At 35.2% G+C, this 13,774-nt stretch overlaps 1 protein-coding gene across 1 annotated transcript in view; it reads right to left on the bottom strand.

Annotated features, from left to right (window-relative positions):
* The window catches only part of ATP2B2 (ATPase plasma membrane Ca2+ transporting 2), a 275,746-nt gene that overhangs the window by 42,933 nt on the left and 219,039 nt on the right, over window positions 1-13,774 (bottom strand). Inside the window, exon 11 of the mRNA XM_032212393.1 lies at window positions 10,515-10,757. Coding sequence (XP_032068284.1) covers window positions 10,515-10,757 — 243 coding nt within the window. The remainder of the gene's footprint in view (window positions 1-10,514; window positions 10,758-13,774) is intronic.

Genomic DNA, 13,774 nt, shown 5'->3' with positions numbered 1-13,774 from the left:
TCATAAGTCTTAAGAGACTCTTAGACTCTTTTCTTAATTTTCAAAACAAAGGATTAAAGTAATTAAATGATAATGAAAACAATTATTCTTTTGACATTATCTCAGTCTCTGGACATTGCAAGACAAGGTAGCTAATTTCTAGTTTACTTCCTTAGTGATTTATGTCATTATTATAAGACTCAAGTCTGCCATTCTGTATCCTACTCATGTCAGAAAACTATTTTGCAAAATGTTTGATAATTCAGGTCTATTCATTTTATAATATGCTTCCTCTGTATCAAAAGTATCTAATCGTCAATGATTTATTGAAGAGCAAAACTCCACTCTCTTCATCTTCTTCTTGGACTTCTGTTTATTTTCACTTTCAGCATTCTACCAAACACTTTTGAGGCATGCTTAACATACTAATTCTTATAAATTCATTTATTACACATTTTCCCTACAACAAACCTCTTACAAATCAAGAAGCAGCAATGTAGTCTTCACACTCAGATAAAAAATAAAAACAAGTGGCCTAGCAACTAGGAGAAAAACACCACCAAATGTTGACATCTCTGCAGTTATGCCATCTACACTGCAGTCTTTCCATTTTTATAAACATTCCCCAGCTCTTACGATTTTTTTCATCATTTTTTCTTGACCACTAACATTTATAAAATTCATTTCAATTCCACCCTTTGACATTTTAGTAACATTTTCACACAAAATATTCTTCAAGCTTTTCTTCACTTAACGATTTCATCATGTTTATTTTTAATTCTATTCAAGGTAATGGAAGCTCCCCATTTATCTCTTTTATAGAACATTTTTAATTTCTACCCAAAGCTATAATTTGTGAGTTTTTCTTAAATTCTTTTGGCATACATTTTTATAACTGATTTTTTTCTCGTTGTATACATTGTATACTGTCTTTTTATCCTCACTTTTTTTCACTTTTACCACTAATTTCTATTACCCCAGTACTGTATTTGTTTTAATTTTAGACAACAGTGGATGGTATGTTGCCAATGCATCTCTAATTTGCCTTTTTATATATATAATCAGGTCCATATGTTCACCTGATATTCAGACTTGGGTACATTTATGGCAGTCAGGTAAAGACACTTGAAGCAAGTGCTTAGTATTGTAGCAAGGTGATCTGTAGCTTCCTGTCAGGTGCAAAGAATCAAGATGATGTATTAAGTTGCAGTACCCAAGATTTATTGCTCAAGAATCTAATTAAGTAAAGTTCCACACCACTTAATTGGAGCCAGAAAAGGGTCAAGGTAATTATGACACTTAGGTTACATACTGAAAATGGGCAACAATAATTCAGAATGCTTCACTGTTTTCTTCAAACACTTTTCTTTTTCTTTCAATATAATATTCACTGTATCACATCAATTCCCATTATCACCTAAGGCTTCCTATATTCATTTTATGCCTCATACCAATATAGATGTCTCTTATTCATTGTGTCTTATACAAACTTAGTCCTGTATTTCACAATTATACTTAGAACTTCATCTACTTACATGTATTTATTAACTGCTCCACACAAATAAAGCCTCTTTATTCAGGCTTAGCACTCTTGCCTTTTTCTTATTTTCAGAAGCATATTGCACAATTGCTTTCTTGCATTTAAGAGTTAATTCTCTTTACCAGTTATTTTTCCTATGTACCAAGTCACAATTTCCCACGTGTCATGATCATCACTAGAGAGGAACTATAGAAACTAATCTATGCTGCCTACTATGGCTTTAGTCAATTGAAGCATTTTTATAATATTTCTTAGTAAGAAAGTAGTAAACTACTAGTTTTAGTAATAAATTACTAGTCTTATCTGTATCCATATCACATGCAAAATTGTCTCAGCAGTTTTAGAACATTTGGGCTAGTACAGATAGTGCTTGACATATAACCACAATTGAACCCAAAATTTATGTTGCTAAGTGAAACATTTTTACATGAGTTTGTTCCATTTTACAACCTTTTTGCCACAGTTGTTAAGTAAATCACTGTAATTGGTATAGTAGTCAAACTGTTAGTAAGTGAATCTGGTTCCCCATTCACTTTACTTGTCAGAAGGTCAAAATATTACATGACCCCAAAACATTGCAATTGTCAAGCATCTGAATTATGATCACATGTCCATGGGGATGCTGCAACGGTCGTAAGTGTGAAAAATGGTCATAAATCTCTTTTTTCAATGCCATTGTAACTTTGGTCAGTAAATGAACTGTTCTAAGTAGAGGACTACATGCATATGCAATATATTGACATACTCAGAATATAAATATTTAGTCTTCTACAGTAAACTCCAGCTGGGGAGTTGGAATGGCAATTAAACTCCTAATGTTTAATAAGGTTTATAAAATTACATTGCATAACAAAAATATATCTAATTTCCCAAAGGTTCAATGAAGAAATTGATTTTTTTTCTCTAATTAGAAGATTACTGAATTTAAGCATATGATGCAATATAACTGTGTTTTGGCATCTAACTTGTGGTCATTAAAATCAAAATAATGCTCTATTGCTTGCTTTTTTAAAGTTAGCAATAGCTCACTATTTAAACTTTAAAAATTATTTTAACTTAATTAAAGAATGTGAAAAGCCCTTACTATAAGTCAGGCAAGACTTAAAGAACTAATAGCAATATCACTTAGACGTATATACCGCTTCATAATGCTTTATACTGTAAACCTCTCTAGGCGGTTTACAGTGTCAGAATATTGCCCCCAATAACAATCTGGGCCGTCATTTTACCGACCTCAGGAGGATGGAGGGCTGAGTCAACTTTCAGCTGGTGAGACTCAAACTGCTAAACTGCTGGTAGCTGGCAGTTAGCAGAAGTAGCCTGCAATAATTCATTCTAACCAATGTCACCACGGTTCTTGAATGTAATGAAGTGGTTACAGTTTAAAATAATTCATTCGGAATTAGACATCATTTGTTGTCAAACATATCACTTATTCAAAGGTCCATATTAAAAAGAATCTGATTTAAGTATTTTGCCAAGTAAGAATGTTCATATGTATTACAGATTCATTTTTGATGTAATTCTCTGGCAAGGAACTCTTTGAAATGAATATAAATAATATAAGATCTTTTATTAAGCTTTGTTAATTGGATTCCTTGTCAGGCCTGGAAGCCATCTTTACATTGGAAACCATGACATTCCCCCTGATTCGGGGCACATTACATATTTCGTGTTTAATGGGATTGCACTTCCGTATGCAAAATTAGTGTGCAATCAGGGGATGAATTCGTAGCTTCTGCTCAAAGAACAGGTGGCAGCTGTGGACAAAGAAGCCTTTGCACAGGTTGAGCCTGTTTCTGAACCAGGAGACCCTTGAGATAGTCTACTATAAGCGCTGTCCATGAAGACCACTCAGGAGATTACTCAGAGGCTAAACCTGTTTCAGAATGTAGCTGTGTGGAATGTGATGGGGCATTTTACAGTCTCTGCATGTACCCTGCGTGTATCTATGCAAGCATTGGCTTCTACATGCAATTCAAGATGCTGGTTATCACATATAAAATGCTTCATGGAATAGAGCTTGGAAAATTGAGGGACTACCTAGTTCAGGGGTGGGTTGCCCTTCCGGTATGGTGCTCCGGAGGGCCCACCCACCCGCCTGAGCTCCTTACCTGTCCTTTAAGCCTTTGAAACTTCCGCGCACGCGCATGGTGTATACAGCACCTGCGTGATGCTCCGCAGAGCAGCTGGAGTGTCGCGGAGGCTTGTGGAGGTGTCGCAGGCAGGTATGATGAATGCACGTGCCATGCACGCATGTGCGCACCATGCACATGTGGGCGACGCTGGGTTGGAACAGGATCCGGAACCCACCACTGGCCTGGTTCCATATGTTTCCACTGATTTCAACTAGGGTAGGCATGCTCCAGGTCCCTTCAGTTAAGCAGTATCACTTTGTAGAACCCAGGAAGTGGTGATGGTTCTTGTCCTGAGGAATGACATTCCCCCATAGATCCATTCTGTTCCCATCCTTATGACTTCTGCAAACTGCTTAAGATCTCCCAAGCAAGGATGACAATTGAGCATCTTTGGTTTTTCTAGGTCTATCTTCCAGTTAACTATTTACTTTCTGTGATAATTGCTGCTTTCCTTCACATTTCTTTTATAAAATTATAACTCAGCAAAGTCACTCTGGAGTCACTCTGGAGTCAGGCAATGTCAAAACGAAACAAACTAACAAACTAATATGAAACTATGACTCTTTGAGTGAAACTTAAAACTACAGCAATCTTCTTTATACTGGTCACTTGTGTTTATTTTTCATTCATTATAACCCCAAATATATATTAAGTACTATTTCCAGACCATGTGTCCTTGATTGCATATTTGGTTTTGAGTCAGAGATGGGAACTTTTTCTACTATGTTACAGACAGTGGTGGGATTCAACTGGTTCGGGCGAACCGGTTGTTAAATTGCTGGCTGGCCCGATCCCTTTCAGGAGTCCCCACATGCACTGTTTTGGCTACTAGGGGGCTGCAGGGAGGCCTCCTAGGGCCTAGGCATGGGGATGTGTGACGCGTCTTCCCTCAGCCTGTTTTTGCTCCCAGGGGGGTGCAGGAGGCTGAGTACTGCCTGTCACACCCCTGGCCATGCCCACCCAGCCAGTCATTACGACAGAGAACCAGTTGTTAAATTATTTGAATCCCACCACTGGTTACAGATCAAAGGTTAGGGAGCAATCACAATATTATGTGATTGCTGAAATGAATAGAAAGGGAACAAACAATTATCTTCCTGATGTTCTTTTTCTGTCCAAACCAGAGAAGGGAAAGAGAGCTTGCTACTTTGAGGTGCCTCCTGGGCTTAAGAGAACCACATGCCAATTGGCAAATAACCTGCCCTTTGGGAATAATGGGAAAGAAGAGCTGAAGGGATGAAGCATTTTAATGTGCTTAGAAATTAAGGAAAGAAGTGAGTAATAATAATCCTTAGCAGGGCTGAGGCTTTCATGAAAGTTTGGTTATGATGATGAACTACTTTCTTCCTTTGGTAGTTTCACGGGTGCAGGCAGGCAGGCAGGCAGGCAGGGAGAAAGGAAGAAAGGAAGGAAGGAAGGAAGATTGAATGAGTCATAATGATGAGAAAAAAAGGAAAGAAAAGCTATATTTCTGGGAATGAAAGTGCTGTGCATGCACATAAGTGCCTCTTTTTATTAGTTGTGATTAAATAACAGGAAAAAAATCATCTCTAACTCTCCAATTTTTACCTCAGATATGAATATTTTTCAATTCACAGTGTCCTGTATTTAGATAAAAGGCTTTTGAGCTTATTTTTAATTGGTACCCATTTTGATTTTTGTAACTGTGTTGGTTTGTTTGTATTATTAAACTTTGCTTTTGGTTTTATCTTTTTAATCCAGGATGAGCTATTTTGCTTCACAAAGTGGCAAATCAACACTTGAAAGAACGCAGCAGGCATTTCTCATTTTTCAAAAAAAAAACAGATTTTTCTGAGAAACCTTGAAAGCCATACTTGTCCAACTAAAAGGGTACCCCAGAGACATACATAGTACTTTGTAATTCACTTGAGAGTTTACTGATTACCTGAATTAACTAACAATACCTTTAGAGGATGCACTCAAATGATTTAAAATATTGTTCCAACTAAAAAAGTTTTTTTCAATTTAACTATTATTCTTCAAAACACATACATAAAAGATTAATGGTTCCTAATGCTAATGGTACTTTAAAAACAAGAATTGGCAATGAATTCTAGAAAAACTCCTACTTATTTCTTTCTTATTTGCAATGGCTGTTACTATTTGTTTTCTTGGAAGTTTCCTCTTACTATATAATTTTAAAGGCAGATAAAATATTATTAACACAGAAATACCAGGAAGTTTGTGAAGTTGCTTATCTGCCTTGAATCTTTCCTTTTGCAGTTGTCTCAGCTGCAGATTTCTGGCATATATTTGATTATGCATTTTTGTCATATTTCAAAAAAAAAACCCAATTAAATAATCATTACACTATATAACATGTCTTTACTCCCCACCACAATTCATGAACAAACAATTAATCAGAAAACAGTAGATTTATGAGACCTCTAAATTTTTCACTCAAGTTAATCATTTATTTATTTTCAGTTTGTTTGTACTTCCCAACTCAATCATAACTTGTCATGGTTTAATACATACACACTAATATACACTTACATCATATTTCTATGTATAATTGAAATTATAATTAAGATAAAAAATGAATACAAGCTAGAAAAAAGAAAAGAAAGTGAAAAAAAGAAAAGAGAGAAGAGAAATAAGAATATATTAAAGAAAAGACACACACACACACACACACACACACACACACACGTATATCTTATCTATAAACAAATCCTTAACGGTCCAGGGAAGAAATAATGAACTAAAAATCTTCAGAGGAAGAAGTGGCAAATTAAAGACTACAGTAGAAGATGAGCAGATCCGTTCTTTCTAATTCCTCTCCAGACAATGAGAGGACTTGAGATCAGCCACAAGTACTTCAGACAGTTGCTCTTCACAAGAGGAGCAGTGCAGAGGTGTGTTTCTGCCGGTTCACCCCAGATCAAGCAAACTGATAGTGGTGGCAGCAGGAGGGCTCCTCCCACCCACCAGGATGCTTCTGCACACGCACAGAAGCATCATGCGCCCACGAGCAAACAGGTAGTAAAATAAATTGAAACCCACCACTGGAGCAGTGGTCTCCAGCAGGTTTAGATCACTGAGACACGACACTGGGTTTGTATCCTTTCTTTTCTAATCAATTCCTTGTTAGCAGCTTTTTAGCTATTTGGAACCTTTGGCTCAACAAGATTTATAGCATTGGATGAGTTTTAGCAAAATAATTTTTAAATACATGTTTAAAGACTTAAAATTCTTTTGAAATAAGCAGCAAAAGGTGATTAAAACTTTGATTTTGAGATTTTTTTGGAATTTGGATTTTGGAAAGTTACAAATAGACTAAGGTTCCAGTTCAGGGATGGGTTTCAGCCAGTGTTACTGCTGGTTTGCTCGTGCACGCACATGTGCAGTTCAATGGAAATTGTTCCATTGAATTGATCCAGGGAACCAGTTCGGGGGCATGGCCAGCCTGGGCTGCTGCCAGTTCTGCAACCCAGACCGGCATACCACAACCGGTTCAGCCGAACCAGTAGGAACCCACTTCTGGTCCAGTTGGATTTGAAATAAAATTTTGGAATTAATTGTAAGAATCCTTTCCATGGGAGATTCTTTTTGTTTAAAATTATGTTTTTAAAAATTGATAGTATGTGTCTTAGGTGATTTGACACTAGAGGGAATCAGAAGGATTTAGAAGGAATGAAGATTACACTTAAAGAGACTAAAAATTAAGATTATTACAAGTAAAGGTAGGGATAATACATCCACCTGCCCAATCAACTAACCTATTAAAATCCTGACTGTATACTCAGAAGGAAATCATTTCCAACAACATGCAGAAAGGTGGAAGTGAGGGGCTAATATGATTTATTTTTACTATGTGGCAATAAGTTGATTTCAACTCTACACCCCCTTAAAATCCCCTGGGAATTTTTAAAATGCATGTCAAGTACGTTCACAGAGAAGGCAGTCAAGGCAAATGGCATCTGTATCACAACCTAAATTCTGCCTCTTGTATGCAACATCATGATGTAAACATGAACAGACAGTTTATTTCAGTATATTACATAGCACACCTTTCTTTGTTTTGGGAATATTGTGAAAGTTATGTTTAGTAGAATGGAAAAGGGAAAGGGACTATGAGTGATAAATAGAAGAAAATAACTGCAAGAAAACAAAAAAAAATTGAAAGAAACAAATTCTATGCCCAGAAATGCTTGTAATAATAAAAAGGCACTGAGTTTTAGAGATTGCTATTGACGCAAAATAAATTTAGCTATGTTTCTTTTTATTAACTCATGCCTTTCTTTGGTTCTCTTATTTTATTTCTCTGCTTTTCCGCATAACAATCCTTACATTGAGAATGAACAGTATGATAGATATGTATTATGATGGATAATGAAGGTGAACTTGATTGGAGATACCAAGTTGGAATATGTTTAATCTCCATTTATCATCTAGTATAGAGGCTTTTATGCTCTTTGGACTCACAGTAGTAGTGATAATGAATATTTTTCACTAACAGCTCCGATTTGCTGTTGGTGTTCAACAGTAAGTATTATTTATTTTACTCTTTGTATAGCTGTAATTATTGTAATAAATATGAAATTTATTACAAATAAAACAAATCAAAACAATTGTACAAACAAAGAACTAGAACAACACACTATGTTGATACAATTTTTTTCTTGGGTGGAGAAAGGTATAGTTTACTAGAAGCCAAGTGAAATATAGTAGTGCAAAACCAGAGCTGAAATTTGTGTACCAAAATCCCAAATGTAATTTTTTCCTCCTGAAGTTGCCTCCCATAGCTGGTTCCCTCGTGTCCAATCAAATTTAAAAGAAATATTTTTAGAACAGTCTTCTGAGGAATGCAGCTGTGCTCCATTCCCAAGCAGTTGACCTTGAGACTGCTTGGAAAATAATGGTGAACTTTCATTTCACCAAAGCATACTCCCCTCCCATCTGGCCCCCAGACTTAATGGCAGACTGGCACCAAAAGAAGCTCTCAAAGTGTAGTAACAGAGTATTGACTGAGGTGGCATCTGCCACCCCAAATGTGTTCCAGAGTGTCTACGGAAGTAGAGATATGCTGTTTGGAATTCCCTGCTCCCCAGCCCAGAGAGAAGCTCATCTAGTTCACCTACTTCTGCATTAGTCTTAATCAGTAATCTTTCATTTGATTCAAGTCCTCTTTCACAATGAAAGCCTGCATGGTATGGTGATTAATGGATAGGCCTAGGTTCTGATACACCCTGATTCAAATCCAACTTAAACACTAACAGGACATTCATTGGGTTAATCTCCCTCAGCCCAGTCTATCTCATAGGACTGTTGTATGAACAAAATAAAGGGAGAATTCCAGATAAGTCCCTCAGGAAACAAATCTAACAAACTGAATAATAAATCACTTCTTCATAAAGAGCAGCATTTCAGCATGCTTGAAAATAATATTTTCATTCTGGCAAAACCAGACAGTTGACAGTATACACTGACACTTCATTCTAAGTTTAACATTAATATCCAGTGAGGAATCTATTTCATACAAATATAATGCTTGCATGATATTTCATATACAAGTGATATAATACAAATAAGGCTGTAAACCTACAGTTGTTGACAAATGACCCATTTTCTGCTTGAAGATCTATCTCCCCCCTACTGCCCATCACTTTGTCTTATTAATTAACTGGTGCAGAGTGTATGTGGGATACCCATTGAACCATGCTTCAGATCTGTTCTCAAATACATTTTACCTAATTGGTTGTGCAAAATTTACATGAGATTGAATTTCATTTGGGACAAAAATCTTTCCAGGCAATTCTCCCTGGCAATGAAATTGACAGTGACACATGGCAAGGGGGACATATTCTTTTGTCTCACACTACCATTCTAACAATGGAAGGAATTCTTTGGCCTTGCTGTCAATATCATCTATCCAAATCTAATTGGATATGAATTTCTATGATGTCATCATGCTTCCTAATGGTATATTAGGCAGGCAACTGTCTTTCATGCTCAGTTTGAATACCAGCCCTAAGTGGAATAATACTAATGTAATTCTCAAGGTTCCCAGAAATATTGTACATACTGTGTTATAATGATCAGGTTTAGGTGAGTTTTAAATCACCACTGTCTTTCAGTGCAATCTCCTCCATGCAACTATTATTGTAAGGGGGAAATTCAAGAACAGAATAGTATATATATACCATGGGGAACGTCTTGGAAAAATGAAAATCACTCTAGTGAATAGTACAAGTCATACAAGATAACTGAAACTTCAATATAAATACTATTGTGATAGAATTTGCACAATGAGGAGCAGTGGGAAAGAGTTTTGGAAACGCATATCTTTCCCAAAGAGAGACGCAAATTGAGAAACTGAACAATCTTCAACTGGATTGGGGCTATATCTAGCAGGTTAGAAGGTTATAGCTTTAGTCTGACAAGATTCTGTTAATTAGATGAAAGCAAATAAAGGATTGAACTCAATTGGATTTCTCAGTATTGTCTCTGGGCTTAGGGTTGACAATTAAGTTATTATTGCTGTTGTGATCTCTAACCAGCTAAAAGTTTCTGGATTATGTTCAAGCAACTTCTTCCATCTTTTGAAATTCATCTTTAATTTGAAAATTAATTCTTGTACTTACTCAGAAAAAAAGGCTAAATACAGTGAGGCTTATCTGCTGGTAAATTATAAAATACATATGACATATATTGGTATAGAGACAGAGACATAGATATACACAAAAGAACACCAATGCCTTTTGTCAAGTTGTTGATTATTACATCATCCCACCATTTTTTTTTAAAAGGTGGGGTTTCTAAGTACTAGAATTTCCCAAGCCAACATTCATGCCTTTTCTTACAGCCTTTTGTTTTGAATATGATCGACTCACCAGAATATTTGTAGTGTAAGCACTGTTGATGGCAATTGCATTAACCAGCAAATCCATTGTTTTGGCTGGAATAGAATCTGGGTCAGGGATCTCTTTGTAATGGACATCTCCAACAAAGGCTTGTACTACTGTCATTCGGTTAGTTGTTAATGTCCCTGTTTTATCAGAGCAGATGGCTGTAGCATTTCCCATAGTCTCGCATGCATCTAAGTGACGGACCAGGTTGTTATCTTTCATCATTTTCTGAAAGGGAAAGCATACAGATAAATATTTTATTCTTACAGAATGCATAGTCATTTAAAAAGAATTGTATTTATAAAATTTATAAAATATGGTATAAGAAAGTATGAGAAAATAATTTTATATAAATTAAAAATTAAAACAATGTGTTAATATTCACCGAATTATATTTATTATTGATAACACTTATATATGCTCAAGTACACAAATTAATTTGCATTCACTTCCTAAAACTGTGAAATTAATAAGACTCAAATATACTATATGCCAAGAGCCACTCGACAGTGAGATGGGTGGCATATAAATTTTTAAAAATAAATAAATTAAAGTAATGTAATGTAATATAAATAATATAATATAAATAATAATATAATATAATATAAATAATATAATATAATATAAATAATATAATATAATAATATAATATAATATAATATAATATAATATAATATAATATAATATAATATAATATAATATAATATAATATAATATAATATAATATAATATAATATAATATAATATAATATAATATAATATAATATAATAAGGTGATTTTGAAACTTTTCAAGAATATGAGGCAAAGAATTATACAATATTGTAAAAAAAAAAGGACATAACATGGCTACCTATTCATTGCCATAAAGTGTCAATAAATAATCATGATTTGCCTTTTTTATTCTTTCTAGCAAACAATAGTCTGCACTAGAGTATTAAATGTTATGTTAACAGTTTCTAATTAAAATTGTTCCTTTACCAACATTATTAATTTAATAGTTACCCTCATGATGCCCTGGAATTAATATTTGTTGTGTATACGACAACAAATATTAATAAAATTATGAACATTATAATACAGAAAGAAAAGGAAAGAACATGTATTCAATGAAAAGGTTCTACCAAAGGAATGCTGCACCACTGAAGAAGCTTGATAATAGGAACTAAATAGGGCAGAACATTGTCATTAAGAAATTAAAATGGGAAATTAGGTAAGAATTAGTAAATTGATCATAATTTAAATGGGGCTTCATGCAAATTAATATTAACCATATCCTGGCCTTTATCATGCATTATCTAAAAGTCTAAATTGTTAGATTTTAGATCAGATGGTAACAATTTCAATAGTGTAACTCTATTATGTAAAGAGGGACATCCTGTTATCCTGTTATTCTCATATCAGAGAATAACTCTGAATTCCAACCTTCCAGAGAAAATGAAAAAAATTATCTCTATCCATATCTTCAATATTGTGCCTTATTTTATATATCTCCACTAGGTAGTACCTAGAGAAAACCCCAGATGATAACCCATCATTTCATGTATCCTTTTTTGTACTTTATCCAGCTCTAGGGTATTTTTCTTTCTGTGTGCACAACCAAAACTTTACATAGAATTCCAATTACAGTCTCATCATAATTTTACATAATGGCACTAATGCATTGTCAGTTCTATTTTCAATTCTCTTCTTTTGAATTTCAAGTAAGGGATCTATTTTTAAAGCAGCCTGGGTTGACTTTTTCATCTCCCTCTTCAGCATGATTGCATGCTACCAGCTCAATAAATTTTAGATTCATTGAATTGGAAAGTTAGGATTTCTAGAGCTAACAGAATGTTGATACCGGTACAGGGATCAAATAATATTTCAAAGGTTTTGCTACACAGACCTGAGAGCCTGCTTATGTCAAACTACTTAGCAAAGATGAATCAAATAAAGTACAAGAATGAAAAGAGACAGCAGCTGGCATAATATTAATTTAGCAGGTTGTTCTGTAAAGAAAAAAAGCCTCAGATCAGAATGTAACTTCAGAGAATTTTTTGCCCTCTCTCTTTGTTTAAAAGTATATGCACAGATATTCACTGAAAGTAATAATACTGCATAACAACAACAACATATACTCCATGACTCGACATCATATGCTTCCTGCCACAACTTGTTAACCACTTCAAAGTATCATAGAGTTGGAAGGGTTTTAGAGGTAACTGATTCAAATTGCTTAGTGCTTGCTAGGGAATTCTGGGAGTTGAAGTCCAATGTCTTAAAGTTGGCAAGGATAAGAAACATTGTACTTAGAGCATTTCTGACAGATGATCATTCAGATTCTATTTGACGACTTCTGGTGACATTATTAGTTTTTTATTTCAATTTATATGGCTACCCATCTCCGATTCATGACTCGGGATGATTAATTAGAAAACACCTTAGAACAATATAAAACATTGGAAATAACATTGTATACATAATTAGTAGTTAAAAACCAAAATGAAAACCAGTTAAAAGTTAAGTTAAAAAAACAAAACAACCAGCAACAAAACAATGCAAGGATTGCACAGGCTCTGCCACTCATCTGAATCCTTAAGCATACAACCATTTCTTTCAGACTTGTGGAAAGCCAGCAGTGTCAGGGAAAACCTCATCTCTGGGAAGTGATGTTCCAAAAGAGATAGAAAAGATGGCAGTGCTTGTTAGAAAGAAGACATAGCATGCCTTCCATGCCAGAACTAATGGATGGATAGAAATAACAGGAGAGAGATGCCTCCTATTAGCTGGGGCCATGCCTTGAAGGGCTTTATATTTTGAACTGAACCTGGAAGCACCCTGGCATCTGATGCAGTTTGTAGAACAGAGCTGTAATGCGCACTGATTGGGGACTCCATATAATTGCCTAGGCCACTGCATTCTGTGATGGCTGCAGCTTCTGGAACCTGCTCAAGGGCAGCCCCGTATAAAGTGAATTGCAACAGTCCACTTGGGAGGTAATTAAGGCATGAGTGACCATGAGCAAAGCTCTCCTATCCAGGATCAGGCATAATTGGAAGACAGCAGGAAACTTTACGAGGCTATCTGCATCATTGGCTAACAGCTTATACAGATTGGAAGCTCCTCTTGGGGCCTAGCCTGAATCTCCTTTGCTGATATTTCAACCCAATGGTTCTGATCCTGTTCTTTGGAGCAATAATTGCGCTCCCTTCAGATATTTCATGACTATATTGCCTCTCAGCCAACATTTCTGTAAGCCAAAGAA

The sequence above is a fragment of the Thamnophis elegans genome, chromosome 2 (assembly GCF_009769535.1).
Source record: "Thamnophis elegans isolate rThaEle1 chromosome 2, rThaEle1.pri, whole genome shotgun sequence".
Taxonomy (NCBI): Eukaryota; Metazoa; Chordata; class Lepidosauria; order Squamata; family Colubridae; genus Thamnophis; species Thamnophis elegans.
The sequence above is the reverse complement of the archived record's forward strand: the minus strand, read 5'-3'. Positions and strand labels throughout refer to the sequence as shown.